At 36.7% G+C, this 21,671-nt stretch overlaps 1 protein-coding gene across 2 annotated transcripts in view; it reads left to right on the top strand.

Moving 5' to 3' along the window:
* Positions 1-21,671, top strand: part of NIPA1 (NIPA magnesium transporter 1) — a 76,395-nt gene that overhangs the window by 24,791 nt on the left and 29,933 nt on the right. For both annotated transcript variants that reach the window (XM_047737914.1, XM_047737915.1), the window contains exons 2-3: positions 10,659-10,706; positions 11,708-11,798. In XM_047737914.1, the coding sequence (XP_047593870.1) occupies positions 10,659-10,706; positions 11,708-11,798 (139 nt within the window). The remainder of the gene's footprint in view (positions 1-10,658; positions 10,707-11,707; positions 11,799-21,671) is intronic.

The following is a 21,671-nucleotide window of genomic DNA, read 5'->3' on the forward strand; positions in this document are numbered from 1 at the left end:
GATGCACCAAAAGCAGTCCTAAGAGGGAAGTATATAGCAATACAGGCTTTCCTCAAGAAGCAAGAAAAGTCTCAAATATATAACCTGACCTTATATCTAAGGAAAATAATGGCAAATAAAGCCTAAATCCAACAGGAGAAAAGGGAAATAATAAAGATAGGAGCAGAAATCAATGATACAGAAATTAAAGATTCCAGGAGAACAGATCAACAAAACTAGGAGCTAGTTCTTTGAATGATTTAGTAAGATTGATAAACTACTAGCCAGACTTATCAAAAAGAAAACAGAAAGGACCCAAATAAATAAAATCATAAATGAAAGAGGAGAGATCACAACCAACACCAAAGGAATACAAACAATTAGAGTATTATGAGCAATTATATGCCAACATTAGGCAATTTGGAAGAAATGGATGCATTCCTAGAAACATATGAACTACCAAAACGGAAACCGAAAGAAATAGAAAACCTGAACAGGCCCATAACCAGCAAAGAAATTGAAGCAGTAATCAAAAATCTAACAAACAGGAGTCCAGTGCCAGATGGCTTCCTAGGATTATTCTACAAAATATTTAATGAGGTAGTAATACCTATTTTTTGACACTGTTCCAAAAAATAGAAATGGAAGGAAAACTTCAAACTTATTCTTGGAGGCCAGCTTTACCTTGATCCCCAAACTAGACAAAGATCCCACTAAAAAAGAGAATTACAGACCAATATCCCTGGTGAACATGGATCCAGAAATTTTCACCAAGATACTAGCTAATAGGATCCAGTAGTACATTGAAAGGATTATTTACCATGATGCGTAGGATTTATTCTTGGGCTGCAGTGGTTCAAACCCAGAAATCATTCAATGTGATACTCCACATTTATAAAAGAAAGGGTAAGGACTGTATGATCCTCTCAGTAGATGCAGAAAAAGTACATGACAAAATACAGCATTCTTTATTGATAAAAATCATCCCCCAGGGACGCCTGGGTGGCTCAGTTGGTTAAGCAGCTGCCTTCGGCTCAGGTCATGATCCCAGCGTCCTGGGATCAAGTCCCACATCCGGCTCCTTGTTCTGTGGGGAGCCCACTTCTCCCTCTGCTTCTGCCTGCCACTCTGTCTGCCTGTGCTCTCTCTCTCTCTCTCTCTTTCTGACAAATAAATAAATAAATAAAATCTTTAAAAAAAAATCATCCCCCATATAGAGATAGTGGGAACATACCTCAATATCTTAAAAGCCATGGCAAAAGACTCACAGCGAGTATCATCCTCAATGGGGAAAAATTGAGAACTTTTCCCCTAAGTTCAGGAACATGACAGGAATGTCCACTTTCACCACTGTTGTTTAACATAGTACTGGATATTCTACCTCAGCAGAGAAGTAAAGGAACTAAAAGGCCCCTGAATTGGCAAAGAAGTCAAACTTTTACTCTTCACAGATGACATGATACTCTTTGTAGAAAACCCAAAAGACTCCACCCCCAAATTTCTAGAACTGATACAAGAATTCAGCAAAGTCACAGGGTATAAAATCAATGCACAGAAATCAGTTCCATTTCAATACACTAACGATGAGACAAAAGAAAGAGAAATCTAGGAATCAGTCCAATTGTACCAAAAACCGTAAGATACCTAGGAATAAACCTAGCTAAAGAGGTAAAAGATCTGTACTCTGAAAACTATAGAATGCTTATGAAAGAAATTGAGGAAGATACAAAGAAATGGAAATTATTCCATGCTCATGGATTGGAAGAACAAATATTATTAAAATGTCTATGCTAGGGGCGCCTGGGTGGCTCAGTGGGTTAAGCCGCTGCCTTCGGCTCAGGTCATGATCTCAGGGTCCTGGGATCGAGCCCCGCATCGGGCTCTCTGCTCAGCAGGGAGTCTGCTTCCCCCTCTCTCTCTGCCTGCCTCTCTGCCTACTTGTGATCTCTCTCTGTCAAATAAATAAAATAAAATCTTTAAAAAAAAAAAGTCTATGCTATCCAAAAGCAATCTATACATTCAATGTAATCCTTATCAAAACACCATCAGCGTTTTTCACAGAGCTGGAACAAACAATCCTTAAATTTGTGTGGAATCAGGGTAAAAAACAAAACAAAAAAAACACCCCAAAGGCAAGAATGTTGAAAAAGACCACCAAAGCTGGAGGCATGACAATTCCAGACTTTAAGCTGCATTACAAAGCTGTAGTTGTAAAAACATAATGGTTCTGGCACAAAAACAGACCTATACATCAGTGGAACAGAATAGAAAACCCAGAAGTGGGCCCTCAACTCTATGGTTAACTAATCTTCGAGAAAGCCGGAAAGAATATCCAATGGAAAAAAGAAGACAGTCTCTTTAACAAATGGTGTTGGGAATATTGGACAACCACAGGCAGATGAAACTGGACCACTCTCTTACACCATACACAAAAATAAATTCAAAATAGATGAAAGACGTAAATGTGAGACAAGCATCCTTTAAAATACTTTAAAACACAAGCAGTAACCTCTTTGACCTCAACATCTTGAGGTCATTTGACTGCAACATCTTGCTACATATATCTTCAAAGGCAAGGGAAACAAAAGCAAAAATGAACTATTGGGACTCCATCAAGATAAAAATCTTTTGCACAGCAAAGGAAACAGTTGACAAAACTAAAAGGCAACCTACAAAATGGGAGAAGATATTTCCAAGTGTCTTATCAGATAAAGGACTAGTATTCAAAATCTGTAACTTATTAACCTCACTGCCCAAAAAACCCAGAAAATCCATTCAGAAATGGGCAGACAACATGAAAACACATTTCTCCATACAAATACATATAAACATGACATGAAAACACATTTCTCTATTCAGAAGACCTAACAAATGGTCAACAGACACATGAAAAATGCTCAACATCACTCAGCATCAGGGAAATACAGATGAAAATCCCAGTGAGATACCATGTCACGCCAGTCATGGGTAAAATTAACTTGGGAAACAACAGATGCTGGTGAGGATATGAAGAAAGGGGAACCCTCTTACACCATTGGTGGGAATGCAAACTGATACAGCCACTCTGGTAAACAGTATGGAGGTTCCTCAAAAAGTTAAAAATAGAGGTACCCTAGGACCCAGCAATTGCACTACTAGGTATTTATTCAGAGGTTACAGTGATTCAGTGAGGCATATGCACCCCAGTGTTTATAGCAGTAATATCCACAATAGGCAAACTGGAAGGAGCCCAGATGTCACACACACACACACACACACACACACACGCACATTGGAATGTTACTCCATCATCAAAAAGAATGAAATCCTGCCATTTGCAATGAGGTGGATGGAACTAGAGGATAGTATGCTAAGCAGACTAAATCAGAAAAAGACAAATATGATGATTTCACTCATGTGAAATTTAAGGAACAAACAAATGAACATAGGGGGAAGAAATGAAAAATAAAATAAGACAAAATCAGAGATAGAGACAAGCCATAAGAAAGTCTTAACTATAGGAAATGAACTGAGGATTGCTGGTGGAGGGGTAGGGGGAGGGATGGAGTAACTGGGTGATGGCCATTAAGGAGGACAGTTGGTGTAATGAGCACTAGGTGTTATATGCAACTGATGAATTACTAAATTCTATCTCTGAATGTAATAATACACTATATGTTAATTTAAATTTAAATAAAAAATTATTAAAAAGCTTACAAAGAAAAGCAAATACAGATTTACAGAGTTCTGTATGTTAACCTGCTTATTTACCATTCCTTGTTTTCTTTATTTTTATGGCATTCAGGGTATCAATTACCATGTTCTTAACTCTTACCATGTTCACTTACTTTATGTGAGCCATAAAACTGCTCACTCCTACATCCTTTGTGTTGTTATTGTCAAGTATATTACAGTTTTATGTTATAGATCCAACAACAAATTTATATGCATATTTACCCCATAGTTTTTCAAATCAGATAAGCTGAGAAAGGAGAACAAATTTGTGTTTTGTAATTAAACATTTTAAATTTAAGTTTTAGTTAAAATTTGCTGAGGTGTCTGTTGATAATCTTACTTAGATTCTCTTGCATATTATCAGTCATTTTTCTATTCTTTTAAAATTCTCCATCTTTGAGCGCTTTTATTAACACGTGACTTGTGTGTGGAGCTCTTCGGAGCTTGTTTAGCTTTTTGGATTTTCATCACATTTGGTAAATTTCAGCCCTTTTTTTTTTCTTGAATTTTTTTTCTATTACTCTTTTCTCTCCTTCTCATAGTAACATTATGACTCTGCTGATTTGTGTGATGGTGTCACATTTCTCTAAGGTTCTGTTCATTTTTCTTTATTCTTTTTTCCTTTTTCTTTAGAACGTATGATCTTTATCAATCTATCTTCAAATTCACTGACTCTTTCTCCTGCCAGAAATATTGAAATGTGGTATTGATTTCTTTTTTCATTTTAGTTATACTTTTCATCTCCAGAATTTCAGTTTGGGTTTTTTTAAAAAAAATCACTTCTATTTCTTTATTAATAGTCTCTATTTGATAAGTTGTTCCTTTACTTCTTTAAGCATACTTTCGTTAGTTATTTGATCTTATAAAGTTTTTATTTTAATTCCAGTTTGAATATATTTTTAATGGATGGTTTGAAGTTTTTGTTAAGTCTAATGTCTAGGCCTTCTTATAGGCAGTTTTTGTTGCCTGCACTTTCCCTATTTGTATAGTATATGTGATATAGGTCACATTTTTCTAACTTTTTCACATGTCTTGGTTTTGGTGGTCTTTCAGGGACTTTTTTTGGTTCTTATTTTTATTATTGCATGTCCTCTCCCAGCACTTTTTTCCTCTCAACTTTTACACCTAATACAATGGAAACCAACATCATTCAAGCAGTTAATTATAGTTTTATCTTGTATTCTTCACTTCTGTTTCACGTGTAACAAAAGGAACAAGAGTATTTTATCTATAATCATGACATCAGGGGCGCCTGGGTGGCTCAGTGGGTTAAGCCTCTGCCTTCAGCTCAGGTCATGATCTCAAGGCCCTGGGATTGAGCCCCACATCGGGCTCTGCTCAGTGGGGAGCCTGCTTCCCCCCCTCTCTCTGTCTGCCTCTCTGTCTACTTGTGATCTCTCTCTCTCTCTCTCTGTGTCAAATAAATAAATAAAATCTTTAAAAAATATATAATCATGACATCAGTAAACAATAGCTTTCACATAGTATAAAATGTTCCTCATTCCCAACATGCAGAATAAGCAGAAAAACTTGCCTTGTTTCTTCCTGATACTACTTAACCCCTGAGAGACCTACAAGGAAAAAGATGAAGACAGATTGTGAATAACACAAAGGCATAGAATCTCTGCAGAACGGTTCTTTTACCCATCTTCTTGGTACATTTGAACACCAAAAAGAAATTTTGAAAGACAGTTTTCACATCAAGAAGCACAGCCTGCAGTGACTTGATTGGCCAGCAACTGCTCCTCCTGAAGTTAAATAGCATCTAGGTTATAGGAGACCCAATGATATAGGGTTCAAGGACCACTAGATGTCAATAGTATCAGTGTAAGATGGACTGCAGATATTATGAAGGTTCCAGGCACTCCTACCATGGGCATTCTGGTTTATGACTCAGAATGTTGGAAGCTCTTAAATCAGTTCCTACCTTAAGACGAAAGGGGAGTCATGGGGCTTAACATTTTTCAGGTCTCTGTTCCTCCAGCTATTTTTTGTTGGGGTAAAATATATATATTTTATTCATGCCATAACATTTACTATTTTAACCACTTTTGATTGTAGATATAAATAAATAAATAAAAATAAATAAATAAATAAATAAAATAAAAAATAAAAGTAAATAAAATATAAAATAAATAAATAAATAAAATAAAAAATTAAATAAAAAAAATAAAAATATTTATAAATAAATAAATAAAATCTTTAAAATATATATATATATACATATATATTTATGTTGTACAAAATATCATCAGTATCTATCTCTAGAACTTTTTTGTAATCCCTTTATGAAACACTGTACCCATTTAACAGTAACTCCCATTCCCACTCCCAACCCCTGGTAACCACTGTTCGCCATTCTATCTCTATGAATGTGATTACTCTAAGTACCATACATAAGTACACTCATAAAATATTTGCCATTTTTTCTTAAGATTTTATTTATTTATTTGACAGAGATCACAAGTAGGCAGAGAGGCAGGCAGAGAAAGGGGAGGAAGCAGGCTCCCAGCTTAGCAGAGAGCCCGATGTGGGGCTCGATCCCAGGACCCTGAGATCATGACCTGAGCCGAAGGCAGAGTCTTAACCCACTGAGCCACCCAGGTGCCCCTATTTGCCATTTTTTGACTGGTTTATTTCACTTAGCATTATTGTCTCCTAGGTTCATCTATGTTCAGGTATATATCAGAGTTTCATTCCTTTTTAAGGCTGAATAACAGTCCTTTTTATGCTGCTGCTTACTGCTCTTTCAAATATAACAAAAAGAACCATGTCCCTTTTATTTTGTCTATCCATTTGTTTGTCCATTCATCTGTTGAAGGACACTTGGGTTGTTTCCACCTTTTGTCTATTGTGATCAAAGCTGGAATGAACATGGTTTACAAATAAATATATCCTCAAGTCCCTGCTTTCAGTTCTTTTGGATATATACCCAGAAGTGGAATTGCTGGACCTTATGGTGATCCTATATGTAACTCTTTGAGGAACTGCTGTTCTGTTTTCCACTGTGGCTACACCATTTTCCATTCTTCCCATCAGTGCACAAGGTTTCCAGTTTCTCCATATTCTTACCAACACTTATTTGTTTGTTTTTCAGTAGTCCCTGTAATGAGTGTGAAGTGATAGGGATTTGATTTTTGTGTTTCCCTAATGATTAGTAATGTTGAGCATCTATTCATGTGCTTATTAGCCATTTGTGTATCTTTTTTGGAGAAGTGTCTATTCACGTCTTTTGGCTATTTTTGAATTGGGTTGTTTGTTTTGTTGTCGTCTGATGAATTTTGTTGCTATCTGGGCATTTTAGGTAATATGTGGTATCAACTCTGGAATCTGATTCCCCTTCCTCTCTCTGTGGATTGTTGTTTGCTTGTTTGTTTGTTTAGTGGCCTGAGTGGAGTATTTTGGTAGTCCATTTCCCCTGCAGTGTGAAGCCTGTAATGGTGCACCTCAAAGGTTACAGTCTTGGCTATGTACATCTTTATTTGGGATGACTAGCTGGGCTATCTTTGACTATTTCTCTTCCCGGTTTTTCTCTTATCTGTCTCATTGGGTATTATCCAACTGTTAGACTCTACTAATTGCTGGATGATTAGTCTGTTACTTCGACAATGTTCTGGTGTATAAATTGCCTTACAGTCTTGTCCAGTTGACTCCAGGCTGGTATATTCATTGATACTAGTTATTGGGAGTGGTTGGTAACATCTGATCTTGCTTGCCTCTCCAGGTATGAAATCTGTACTCTACTTTCAAGCTTGGAACAGGATGATCAGGGCCTGTCCTAGCAGGGGTAGAGCCTCTGGGTAGGGATTGAGTTGGGGAAAGAAGCCCCCAAATTCTAGGATGCACTAACCAGATATTTAGCCTCTTCAGTGTGGGGAAGGGGATGAGAAATGCTGAAGGACTGCTCTTCCTGGTGATGGAGAACTAAGAGGAGAGGGGACCCCATTTTCTTTGTCACCATTCTGGAGTACAGCTTCTGTGAAACTGAATTGCAGTGGGGGAGAGAAGGAGTGGGTTGTAGCTACTGTGCTAAGGACTTACAGTGTTTTCACTGAAATATAATAGATTTTTCTTGAGTACATGTTTCTTCATTTGCTATATACTCTTAGAACAATTTCAGAGCCTTGAAAAATATTTTTAGTATTTTATTCTCCAGTTTTTTCACTGGGCAACTCGTCCATGGGGAGTTCACACCAGCATTCTGGAAGTAAACTTTATGAACTTGCATCCTTCAACTTTTTTTTCCTTATTATTATTATGTTCACTTAGCTACCGAGCCAGCCCTGCAAGAAATTTAATGAACTTTCATCCTTAAAATTCCGCTTGCAGGGGCGCCTGGCTAGCTCAGTTGATAGCATGTGACTCTTGATCTCAGGGTCGTGAATTCAAGCCTCACATTGCATGTGGAGCCTACTTAAAATAAAAATTTAAAAAAATTTTTAAAAATTCAGCATGCATTTTTGGGATACTGGGACATTCTCTTAAATAGACATAGTGTGATTAGCACATTCAGGAAATTCAACATGGATTTTGTACTAATAGCTGATAACTGTTCTACAGTACTTACTGGGAGGTGGCTTTCTTAGGCTCAGCTCTACTTTCCTACTTATAGGATAACATGGTCCACATTTACCTCAGACACACTCTGAGGGACACAGGAGAGGAGCCATAGCCAATGTCATGCCCTTTCCTGCTGGAGGTTGGCAGCAGAGGCAGACTTTGTCTCAGGCCTGGAGGCAGAGCTGCAGCAGGCATTGCTACAGCAGCCCTGCCTTATGAACCCTGTTAAAGTCACAGAGACAGAACTCCCAAGCCTGACAAGACATGCCTGTTCCCAGAGACATTGCTCTCTGGGGAGTCCAAGTAATAGGATCTCTTTCAGATGTTCACCAGACTTCCAGTCATTTGTCCATCAAAAGTCATTTCTAGGTGCTATCCTCTGGCCACATAGCTATCAGGTTCCTAGCCAGAAAGTGAACCTAGAGTCACGTTCTCACGCAGAAAGAGAAGTGGTTTGGGAAGTCTTTTATTTACAACAGTCCCTATTCATATTTTGCCAGTTGCCCCAATACTGTCCTTTATAGCACCTTTTTTTTTTTTTTTTTTTTTTAACATTTAGCATCTTTGTGTTGAGTCACCATGTCTTCTTAGTTTTCTTTTGTCTGCAACAGTCTTTTAGCCTTTCTTTGTCTTTAGGACCTTGCCTTTTTTGAAGAGGGGAAGCCAGCAAATTTATAGCCTGTTTAATAGTTTTATGATTAGATTCAAGTGATGCATTTTGGCAGGAATACCAAAGATGTGATGTTGTATCCTTCTCAGTGCATCCTCTCAGGAGGCATGTGATGGTTGGTTTGTCCTATTGCTGAATGATGTCTACTTTGACCGCTTGGTTAAGGTGATGTCTGTTAGGTTCTACAGAGTACTATAAAGATAAGTTTTTCTCTTCATAATTAATGAGAAACTGGTAGGGGTGATTAATGGAGACTATGTGGCAATCCTACATTCTTCCTCAACAAACTTTTATCCACTTGCTTTCATTTCCATTAATGATTCTTGCCTAAATTGGTTTTATTGTGATGTTGCCAAATGGTGATATTCTAACTCACCATTCTTCCTACTCTGTCATTACTTATTAGCCCAATTTTATTTTTTTCAAGTACTTATTGTAATATCTGTAGCTCTGTTCCTCCATGAAGCAGGCTGAATTCCTGTGTTCATTATACGAAATTACTATGAATTAAAATGTCTGATTAGATTTATTTTATTTTTTTAAATAATTTCTCTAAAAAAGTAACTACAGAGTTACTTTTTTTATTTGAGTGTAGTTGACACAGAATGTTACATTAGTTTCAGGTGTACAGCTTAGTGATTTGATAAGTTTATACATTATGCTATGTATATCATAAGTATAGCTACCATCTGTCCCAATTACATTACTATTATAATATCATCAACTACTGAATGAGAGAACATATTTGCAAATGATATATCTCGTAAGGGTTAATATCCAAAGTATATCAAGAACTTAAATAACTCAACACCAAAAAAGCCAAACAATATGGTTGAAAAATGGGTTGAGGACCTAAATAGACATTTTTCGAAAGAAGACATACTGGTGGCCAACAGACACATGGAAAGAGTCTCAGCATCACTCATCATCAAGGAAATACAAATCAAAACCACAATAAGTCATCACCTCACACCTGTTAGGATGGCTAAAATCTAGAATTAGCTATTTTAATCTGAAGTGAAGAAACCTGTCAGATGAGCATTTTGACCTATCTGAAGTAGTACAGCTGTGTGTCTTAAAGGTTGGGAGACTATCTTGCTGCAGGTTCCTGTCATACAGGCAGGAAGAGGGACCCATCTGATGGGGAGGCCTGGGCCTCTGCCCATGTTTCTGTCTGACTATACATGGGGATACATGAGGGTAACCTAAGAGAATATGGTTGACTGTGTAATGTCATATCTATGTAATGTCAAATCACTGAGTGAGTGAAAAGTCTGCTGCCCATATGGTTGAAAAAAGAGCCATATCATAAATGTTCTACTTTATGAAATTTGAGTAACTTGTTCAGGCACTAAGTCATTGAATCCTATGCTCATAATTATCATATAAATGGGTTGCTATAATGTATGAAAGAGCTGGACTTCAATATAAAACTTCATGCCAAAGAATATTTGTATCTCTGGGTGGCATGATGAGCCAAAAATATTTTTTTAATAAAGGTTTCACTTGTTGTTTGGGTTAGCTTGTTTTCATTGCAAAAAATATCTGTATTTGCCACTTGTAGTGGTTTCTCATGCTGCTATCTATAGACTGATTCTTTAAAGAGTGAATAAGCAGTCTGGCATTCATTATTCTTTCTCAATTTTATTTTCATGTAAAAACTCATCTTCAAGTATATAGTTTGTAAACCTCTTGCTTTGTACTTTTCTCACATTTTTATCTCACTCTCTCATAGGTACCTCCTATTTAACAGACATTGTGTGGTGGGCAGGCACAATTGCAAGTAAGTACCCAGTGTGGTGAAGAGCTTGGTTTGCTTGCTTTCTTAAGATCAGTCATTATTCTGGCAGGACTGGAGGAGGTGGAATGAGTACAGCTCCATTCTTTGGGCTGAGGACTAGGCTGGGAGGAATTGGAGGGAGGAAATAGAGGTTCCGTACTGCCTGCAGTTAGCTCTGAATTTAGTCCAGATCAGACTGTCCGGGGTCCAAAGAAATTGAAACGCTCCTTCTTATTCATCTGTAATCATGCTGTTGATATCTGGTGAAATTATGTTTTGTTAAACATAATTGGTTTTACAAAGGAGAGTTTCTTCACTTAGCCTTAAGTACAGGATCATATGCTATTGTATAAAAGAGGTCATGTGCAGAGGTTATCTAGTATCATATAAAAATAAATAATAAAATTGAAGTTCAGAACCCTAAATATATAAAGAAAAATTATATTAGAAAATTCAGAAATATCATGAGGTTTATTTGTCACACATTATCTTTTAGGCAAGCTGTTGTCTAGCAGATGTTGTTTCATTGAGGAGCTCATCTTTAAGCTCTGTCTCGTTATAGCTCTGGGTGCAGTCCTGTGCAGGCAGTAGTTTTTCCAGGTGATGTGCCTGTAGCATGTCACTGTGGCCAGTAGACTGTACTGGAGTAGATCCCAGACCATTGAAAGGACAGGAAATTCTACATGATTAGTGTTAAAACAAGGATGTGTTAAGGAGAGGGTGGAAATATACTTTGTTGCACCCACTGTCAATCACGGCCATTTAGTTTGGGAATTTCCACAGAGGGCTGAAACTACTCCTGACTGATTGGGTCCGTGATGCTGTGGGGCCTACTCTCTCTGCCTTCAGGACCCATAATTATGCAAATGATGCCCCACATTTGCTTCCTCACAAGTAATGAAAAGAAGTAGCCCTTTCGGAACAGAGCCTTGCCAAATTAAACTCTGATCATTGCTAAAAGAGAGCTGTAATTGCAAGTGGTATCCTTGTGATTCTCTTGACAGTGGCTGTTGGCCAGATTGGAAACTTTCTGGCTTACACTGCAGTCCCCACGGTCCTGGTGACTCCACTGGGTGCCCTTGGAGTGCCGTTTGGGTAAGAACTGGGATTCCGTGTTTTCGTTTTTATTTTTTAAAATTTTTTGTTATTTTTAAAATTTAAATTTATTTTTTCATTGTTTCAAGATTCATTGTTTATGCACCACACCCAGTGCTCCATGCAATAGATCTTCTCCTTAATACCCACCACCAGGCTCACCCAGCTCCCCTCTCCTCCCCTTCAAAACCCTCAGTTCGTTTCTCAGAGTCCACAGTCTCTCATGCTTCTCTGTAATCACCAAGACAGCATGGTACTGGCACAAAAACAGAAACATAAACCGATGGAATAGAGTAGAGAGTCTGAATATGGACCCTCAACTCTGTGGTCAAATAATCTTCGACAAAGCAGGAAAAAATATCCAGTGGAAAAAAGATGGTCTCTTCAATAAATGGTGCTGGGAAAATTGGACAGCTTTGTATAGAAAAATGTGTTTTGGTTTTTAATGTGTAGTTTTAGTTATAAACAAACTTTCCGTTTAAATGTTTCTGTTTAAATAATAAAACCAAAATTATAACTGAAGGTAGGTTTTCAGTATTCTACTCTATATGGTTTAATTTTAACTTCAAATTTAGTTGTTGTTGTTGTTTTTTAAAGATTTTATTTATTTATTTGACAGAGATCACAAGTAGGCAGAGAGGCAGGCAGAGAGAGAGAGAGAGGAGGAAGCAGGCTCCCTGCCAAGCAGAGCTCGATCCCAGGACCCTGGGATCATGACCAAAGCAAAGACAGAGGCTTTAACTCACTGAGCTACCCAGGCGTCCCTCAAATTAGTTTTTTGAGTTAATCATTCTTTTAGAAATTTGCTTTAGTATATTTCAGACCCAAACTTATGAGTGGACATCAGAGGATGTGATTCTGTCATTCTCCTAGTCTTTGCCCTGGAAGACTTCCAAGAGACTAAAGTCTTCCTGGTAACTTGGCAAGTGATTCTGAGAACCTATTAAGCAAAACTAGTCTCTTGGTATCTTATTTGTGTGCCTGGCATCCCCTACCAGACACTGAACAGTTCTCCCACTCACTCCACCCTGGGAAATTATGGAAGTGAGACAGATGACACCTGGGTACCAATCGGTATAAAATAGAATTTATAACTCCTAACAGTTAACAATAGATGGATCCCCATGCCCAGGGGAAGGGCTTCTGTGTGGTCCAGAGAGAAAGGAGGGAGGTGGAGCTTTGGGTTTTTATTGTAGTTCAAAAGGGAGTGTGGTGAAGGTTCACTCACTCAGGAGGGACTTGGATGGTATGAAATTTCTGCCATTGCCAAGGGCCGGAGGACACCAGGGTCTGAGCGTGCTTTCTTATAAGGTCGCCCAGATGTGGGGCAAAGGGAGTAAAGTAGAACTGGGGATTTGATGGCTGCCAGCCACCATGCATTACAAGTGGAGTCTTTGTATTACATTTGGCTTACTTACTAAAATGATTTTATGAGACATTTATTGAATAGCTCAACACATATCCTCCCATGAACCTATTTATATTTTGTTTTACCTTTGAAGAAATTACTAAGAAACAGATATAATAGAAGAGAAATAAAATCCCAGTTTCTAACTCATTTATATAGCGATACTCTGCTGTATTCTAGACAGATTTCCAGATTCTTTCAGAGAAGTGTGTCTATGATGGATATATTTAAATTATACTTTCAAGTCAATTAGGCTTTAAGATTCTATAACCTAAAAAGCATAAATATGTTTTATACAGGTTAACCTTTGGAAATGTGTTTATAGAATGTTTTTCTTAGCCAAACACAAGACTAATATAATATGTAGCTTGATGTCACTTTGTGTTTGGATGGTCCTGAAGAGCTTGGATTGCGTGAGTGGTACTCACTTCAGGGAATCACTACTCTAGCTTCTCACAGCCCAACCTCACTCTTTGATTTGTTCTCCTGAAAAAACTTCAAGCAAATCAGTAATCTGACCCTAGGGTCTTTGCACATTGCACATTTAATATGCATATATTAAAATATCTTGCCTAAAATAGGCAAGAACTATTCTCATGGCTTTGAAAATTAAGTCACCTCACCAGAAATGTTCAATGCTGCAAGTCTTCAGGAGATAGACTAGAAATAGAGAAGAGAAGTAGAGAAATAGAATAGACTAGAAATAGACTAGGAAGCCCCCAAATAGGTCCACTTTTCTCTGTAACGATTCATTGTATGATAAAGTAAACATCACAGCACTGTACTTTTAAAAGAAGTTTAAAAACACCTTATTTGGAAGTAATTTCCAAATTACAGAGAAGTTACAAGATTAAGAATAATCAAAATGGGATAGTTAAATGGGTGGTGGGGATTAAGGAGTGTACATATTGTGATGAGCACTGACTGTATTATGTAAGTGTTGAAACACTATATTGTACCCTAACTGGAGTTAAAATGAAAACTGGAAAATAAAAAGAAGAATCACAACAACACCTGTATACCCTTCACCTATGCACACCTTCTGTTGATATCTTATCTCACTTACTCCATTATTTGCTTTCTCTGTATCAAGGTTTCTCTGCCTCAACACTGTTGACATTAGAGGCCAGATCATTCTTTGTTATGAGGGCTGATTTGTGCATTTTAGGGTGTTTTGCATCCCTAGATTCCAACAACCAGATGCCAGGAGTAACCCCCACAAAAATGTGTCCAGACATGGCAAATGTCCTGGGAGGGGACAAATCACCCCCAGTTGAGAACCGTAAATGTGGTATTTGCTTTGGGTTTTTTTTTGTTCCTTTGTTTTTTATTCTTTTAGGCTACTTCTGTCATGACTCTTCACCCTTAATTAGGTTGATTTGTGTTTCCTAACACTACAAATATTCTTTTGATAACCACAGTACAATAATCAATTTCAATAAATTTAACATTATAGTACATGTATCTAATCTGCCTTCTGTATTCAGTTTTGTTAATTGATCCATTCTACCCTTATTTTATGCCATTATCCTTTATACCTTTATTTTTATAATATGCCATTACTTTTATACCATTATTTTTTATTTTTTCCTTTGTACCATCATTTTTCCTTCTATGAAAAGATCTAGTATTGGGAGCTGCATTTAATTGTCATGTCTGCAGTCTAAAAGAGAGATTTTTTCTTTAAATAAATAGTATTGGGAGAACTGGTAAGGAATTTATAGGAACATCAATTTGAATCATAGCACTGTCAAAATATGACCTAAGTGAATTAAGTATTATATACAGAATGGCCATCAAATGTGAAAATAGAGGCAAATACAACCTTGAATGGTTTGTTGATACTATTCTAGTACATGACTGAAGTAGTGTATTGAAGTATGTTGTCCTGCTCAGTAATGCAGAGTTCAGAGTTCTGTGTAAAGCTGTGGTAAGCCCAATAAATTAATGTGCCCAATTATCTGTTGCATACAGTTGTAGACATTTTCTGTCTCTGATTTTCACTGATTAAGACTGCATCTCTAACATAACCCAGAGTATATATTACAGAGGTTTAATCTGTAAAGGAGGAGGAAAAAAAACTTAGCTATGTTTCCATGGTTTATGGCCTATGTATAAGAAAAATATTTTTACAACTTGAAAAAATGGAAGTCTTTTAGATCTTAAAAGGATAAGAAATTTCTAAAGTTTGAAGTAATAAAAATGAAAAGTTTAACTTACTACAGTAAAAAAGTGAAATGGGGAAAAATTTACATCAAATATGACAGTAATTAATATGATGTAAGGAGTTTCTTAAATTGGTCAGAATAATATGAAAATCCCAGTAGATAAAATGAGAGGGCAAAACTGACAATTTGTTCATAAGAAAACACATTTATTTCAGTAATATTTACCCTCATTTTCAATAAAATGCACATAAGCAACCTGATATAGTGTAATAAATACCTGTGTATTTAATAAATATTTCAAAACTAATAAGAATATTTGAAATGATACCTGCTAACTATAACAAACTATAAATACATATTTGTTCTCTTTTTTCCTCAGCTTTTTGAAAATTGACATAAATTTTACAAAATAATAATTACAATAATGTATTATTGGGTTTGTGAAAGACCCAAGTAGCACAAAAAAAAAAACAGCGCAAAAAGAAAGAAGTAGGAATTGAGCTATAGAGGAGTAACACTGTATCTCACTGAGGTTAATTTAGTATCATTTTGAAAGGTATTCTGATAAGCCCTAGAGAAACCACTAAAAAAATAACAAAGAAGTGTAGTGAAAAAAACCAATAAGGAACTAAAATGTTATGCTGGAAAGATTCACTTAATGTAGGAGAAGGCAGTAAGTGAAGAATCAGGAAGAAAAATGTAAAAAATAAAAAGTAAAATGGCAAACACACAACTAACAGTATCAATAAAAATATTTAATGTCAGTGAATAAAACAATCCAGTAAAAAGGCAGAGATTAGGAGCACCTGGATGTCTCAGTCTGACTCTTGATTTTGGCTCAGGTCATGATCTTGGAGGTGGGATTGAGCCTGGGATCAGACTTTGCACTCAGTGTGGAATCTGGTTGGGATTCTCTCTCTAACTATCTCTCTGCTCCTCCCCCTACTCTCTCTCTCACTTTCTCTCTCTGAAATAAATAATTTCTTTTTTAAAACAAAGATTGTCAGGCGGGATAAAGATCCAACTTATGCGTCTACACAAGACATTTTAGATTCAAAGATGTAAATGAATTGAAGGTAAAAGGAAGGAAAGAAAATATATTATGCAAACAATCCCATAAGAGAGTTGGAGAGGCTATCTATCAGACAAAGTAGATTGTAAAACAAAAAATATTATTCCTGATAGAGACATCTTGTAATGACAAAAGGTCAGTCCATCAGAAAGGTGTAACAATTATAAACAAATATGCACCTAAAAACAGAGCTTCAAAATATATGAAACATACCTGAATGAATAAAGAGTAACAGACAATTCAAGAATAATAGTTACGACTTTCAATACCCTACTTTCAATAATGGATAGAAAAACTAGGCAAAATATCAAGAAGGATATAGAAGACTTGAATGACACTATAAGCCAACCAGACAAAATAGACATCTGTAGAACACTCCACTCATCAAACAGTGGAATTCACATTCTTCCCAAGTGTATATGGAACATTTTCCTGGATAGACCATATACTAGGCCATTAATGAAATCAGAAAGCAAAACCAGTGAAATTTGTGAAATTTACAAATAGTGGAAATTAAACAACTTATTACTAAATGACCAGTCGGTCAGAAAGAACCTCATAAGGGAAGTTAGAGGATACTTTGAGATGAATAAAAATGGGAGACACACATCAAATCTCACGTGACTCAGGTAAAGCCATACCTAGAGGGAAATTTATATCTGTAAATGCCTGCATTAAAAGGAAAAATCTGAAATCAACAACCTTTACAGGGCCAACTAAACCCAAAGGAGGTAGAAGGAAGGAAATAATAAAGGTTAGAGTAAATAAATGAAATAGAGATTAAAAATAAATACTGAAAAGCAGAAAAACCCAAGGATTGTCCTTAGAAAAGATTAACAAAACAAAAGGAAATTAAAGGCATCCAAATCGGCAAAGAAGAAGTCAAACTATCACTCTTTGCAGATGATATGATACTATATGTGGAAAACCCAAAAGACTCCACTCCAAAACTGCTAGAACTTGTACAGGAATTCAGTAAAGTGTCAGGATATAAAATCAATGCGCAGACATCAGTTGCATTTTTCTACACCAACAACAAGACAGAAGAAAGAGAAATTAAGGAGTCCATCCCATTTACAATTGCACCCCAAACTATAAGATACCTAGGAATAAACCTAACCAAAGAGACTAAGAATCTATACACAAAAAACTATAAAGTACTCATGAAAGAAATTGAGGAAGACACAAAGAAATGGAAAAATGTTCCATGCTCCTGGATTGGAAGAATAAATATTGTGAAAATGTCTATGCTACCTAAAGCAATCTACACATTTAACGCAATTCCTATCAAAGTACCATCCATTTTTTTCAAAGAAATGGAACAAATAATTCTAAAATTTATATGGAACCAGAAAAGACCTCGAATAGCCAAAGGAATATTGAAAAAGAAAGCCAAAGTTGGTGGCATCACAATTCCGGACTTCAAGCTCTATTACAAAGCTGTCATCATCAAGACAGCATGGTACTGGCACAAAAACAGACATATAGATCAATGGAACCGAATAGAGAGCCCAGAAATAGACCCTCAACTCTATGGTCAACTCATCTTCGACAAAGCAGGAAGGAATGTCCAATGGAACAAAGACAGCCTCTTGAATAAATGGTGTTGGGAAAATTGGACAGCCACATGAGGAAAAATGAAATTGGATCATTTCCTTACACCACACACAAAAATAGACTCAAAATGGATGAAGGATCTCAATGTGAGAAAGGAATCCATCAAAATATTTGAGGAGAACGCAGGCAGCAACCTCTTCAACCTCAGCCGCAGCAACATCTTCCTAGGAACATCACCAAAGGCAAGGGAAGCTAGGGCAAAAATGAACTATTGGGATTTTATCAAGATCAAAAGCTTTTGTACAGCACAGGAAACAGTGAACAAAACCAAAAGACAACTGGCAGAATGGGAGAAGATATTTGCAAATGACATATCAGATAAAGGGCTAGTGTCCAAAATCTATAAAGAACTTAGCAAACTCAACACCCAAAGAACAAATAATCCAATCAAGAAATGGGCAGAGGACATGAACAGACATTTCTGCAAAGAAGACATCCAGATGGCCAACAGACACATGAAAAAGTGCTCCATATCACTAGGCATCAGGGAAATACAAATCAAAACCACCATGAGATATCACCTCACACCAGTCAGAATGGCTAAAATGAACAAGTCAGGAAATGACAGATGCTGGCAAGGATGCGGAGAAAGGGGAACCCTCCTACACTGTTGGTGGGAATGCAAGCTGGTGCAACCACTCTGGAAAACAGCATGGAGGTTCCTCAAAATGTTGAAAATAGAACTACCCTATGACCCAGCAATTGCACTGCTGGGTATTTACCCTAAAGATACAAACGTAGTGATCCGAAGGGGCATGTGCACCCGAATGTTTATAGCAGCAATGTCTACAATAGCCAAACTATGGAAAGAACTTAGATGTCCATCAACAGACGAATGGATAAAGAAGATGTGGTATATATACACAATGGAATACTATGCAGCCATCAAAAGAAATGAAATCTTGCCATTTGCGACGACATGGATGGAACTATAGGGTATCATGCTTAGCGAAATAAGTCAATCAGAGAAAGACAACTATCATATGATCTCCCTGATATGAGGGAGAGGAGCTGCAACATGGGGGGTTAAGGGGGTAGGAGAAGAGTAAATGAAACAAGATGGGATTGGGAGGGAGACAAACCATAAGTGACTCTTAATCTCACAAAACAAACTGAGGGTTGAAGGGGGGCGGGGGGTTGGGAGGGGGGGGTGGGGTTATGGATATTGGGGAGGGTATGTGCTATGGTGAGTGCTGTGAAGTGTGTAAACCTGGCGATTCACAGACCTGTACCCCTGGGGATAAAAATATATGTTTATAAAAAATAAAATTAAAAAAAAAAGAAAAGATTAACAAAATTGATAACACTTCAGTTAGACTGACAGAGAAGACAGATTACTAAAATCAAGAACAAAAGGGGATATTGCCACCAACTCTACAGAAATTGGAATTATAAGCAAATACGATGAAAAACAGTATACCAACAAATTAGGTAACTTAGATGAAATGGCCATATTTCTAGAAAGACTCAAACTAATGAAAATGTTTTAAGAATAGAAAATCTGAATAGACTTAGAGAAAGTAGAGACTGAATTGGTAAAAAACAAAACAACTTCCAACGAAGAGAGGTTCAGGTAGAGGGGATTTCACTGATGAATTCTTTTAGATGTTTAAAGAAGAATTAATAAAATTCTTCACAAACTCTTCCCAAAAAATAGGAGAGATGGGAACTCTTCCCAACTCCATCAGGTAATACTATCTTGTAATGAAACCAAAGAAATCACCAGAAAGGAAAACTACAAACCAGTTCTCTTATTAATATAGATGGAGGGTTCCTCAACAAAATACTAGCCAGTTGAATTCAGCAATATATAAAAAGGATTATACACCCTGACCAAGCGGGATTTATCTCAAGAATGCAAGGTAGATTTAGCATCAGAGTAAATTAGTTAATATACATCATTGATCGAATAAAGGTTAAACATATCTCAACAGACACAGAAAAGTCATTTTATAAAATTCAACACCCCTTCATGATGAAAACAATCAATATGCTAGACATAGAGGAACCCCTGGGTGGCTTAGTTGGGTAAACATCCAACTCTTCACCTTAGCTCAGGTCTTTAGCTCAGGGTTGTGAGTTTAATCCCTGCATTGGGTTCCACACTGGGCATGGAGACTACTTTAAAAAGTGCTAGAAATAAAGGGTAACTTCCTAAGTTGGCAGAGTATCTCTATGAAAACACCCCAGCTAACATCATACTTAATGGTTAAGGAGTGGATGATTTCCCCTAGGGGATCAGGAACAAGACATAGACTTTTGCCACTTGTATTCAGCTTTGTACCTTTGTATCTAAGGTTCAAGCCGATATAGTTGGGCAAGCAAATTGAATGAATGAGAATGAATTAAAAGACATCTTGATTGAAGGATGAATACCCAACTTTTGTATCAACATGGACGGGACTGGAAGAGATTATGCTGAGTGAAATAAGTCAGGCAGAGAGAGTCAATTATCATATGATTTCACTTATTTGTGGAGCGTAACAAATAACATGGAGGACATAGGGAGATGGAGAGGAGAAGGGAGTTGAGGGAAATTGGAAGGGGAGGTGAACCATGAGAGACTATGGACTCTGAAAAACTACCTGAGGGTTTTGAAGGGGCAGGGGGTGGGAGGTTGCAGGAGCCAGGTGGTGGGTATTAAGGAGGGCACATATTGCATGGAGCACTGGGTGTGGTGCAAAAACAATGAATTCTGTTACGCTGAAAAGAAATTAAAAAAAAAAAAAACCCATCTTGATCAGAAAGGAAGGAGTCAAACTATCTCTGTTAGCAGAGCTGACGTGATCTTATATATGGGAAATTCTAAGAAACTATTGGAACTGATAAGTTCAGCAAGGATGCAATTGTATCTGTATACAATAGCAGTGAGCAAGCCAAAAATGAAATTAAGAAAGCAATTCAGTTATAGTATTGTACCAAAACAAACAAAACACTTAAGAACACATTTTTAAAAAGAAGCACAAAACTTGTACTCTGAAGCCATAAAAACATATTTAAAATAAATTAATCCTAAATAAATGGTCCATATTCACATATCCCATATTCCAATATTAACAAGAATTAATATTGTTAAGATGATGATACTGCCTCATCTACAGATTCAGTGCAATCAGAATCTTAGGGGGCTTATTTGAAATTGGGACAAGGTGATCTTAAAATTCATATAGAAATGCAAGAGACCAAGAATAGCCCAGTCATGATAAGTGAATACACAGTTGAAGGACTCACATTTCGTAATTTCAAAACATTTTATAAAACTAAAGTAAGCAGAACAGTGTGGCACTGAGTTAAGGAGATACACACACACATATATAATTTTTATATATATATATATATATATATATATTTGAGATTCCAGAAATAAACGCTAACAGTTATAGTCAACAGATTTTTACAGGTGGTTAATGACAATTCAGTAAGGAAAGAATAGTCTTTTCAATAAGTGGTGCTGATATAACTGGGTATCCAAATTCAAATGAATGAAGTTATACTCCTACCTCACAATATATACAAAAATTAACTCAAAGGAGGTCAAGTACCTAAATTTAAATGCTTAAACTATAAAACTCTTGAAGGAAAGTTATAAATTTTTGTGACATTTGATT

The sequence above is a fragment of the Lutra lutra genome, chromosome 7 (genome assembly GCF_902655055.1).
Source record: "Lutra lutra chromosome 7, mLutLut1.2, whole genome shotgun sequence".
NCBI classification, from domain to species: Eukaryota; Metazoa; Chordata; class Mammalia; order Carnivora; family Mustelidae; genus Lutra; species Lutra lutra.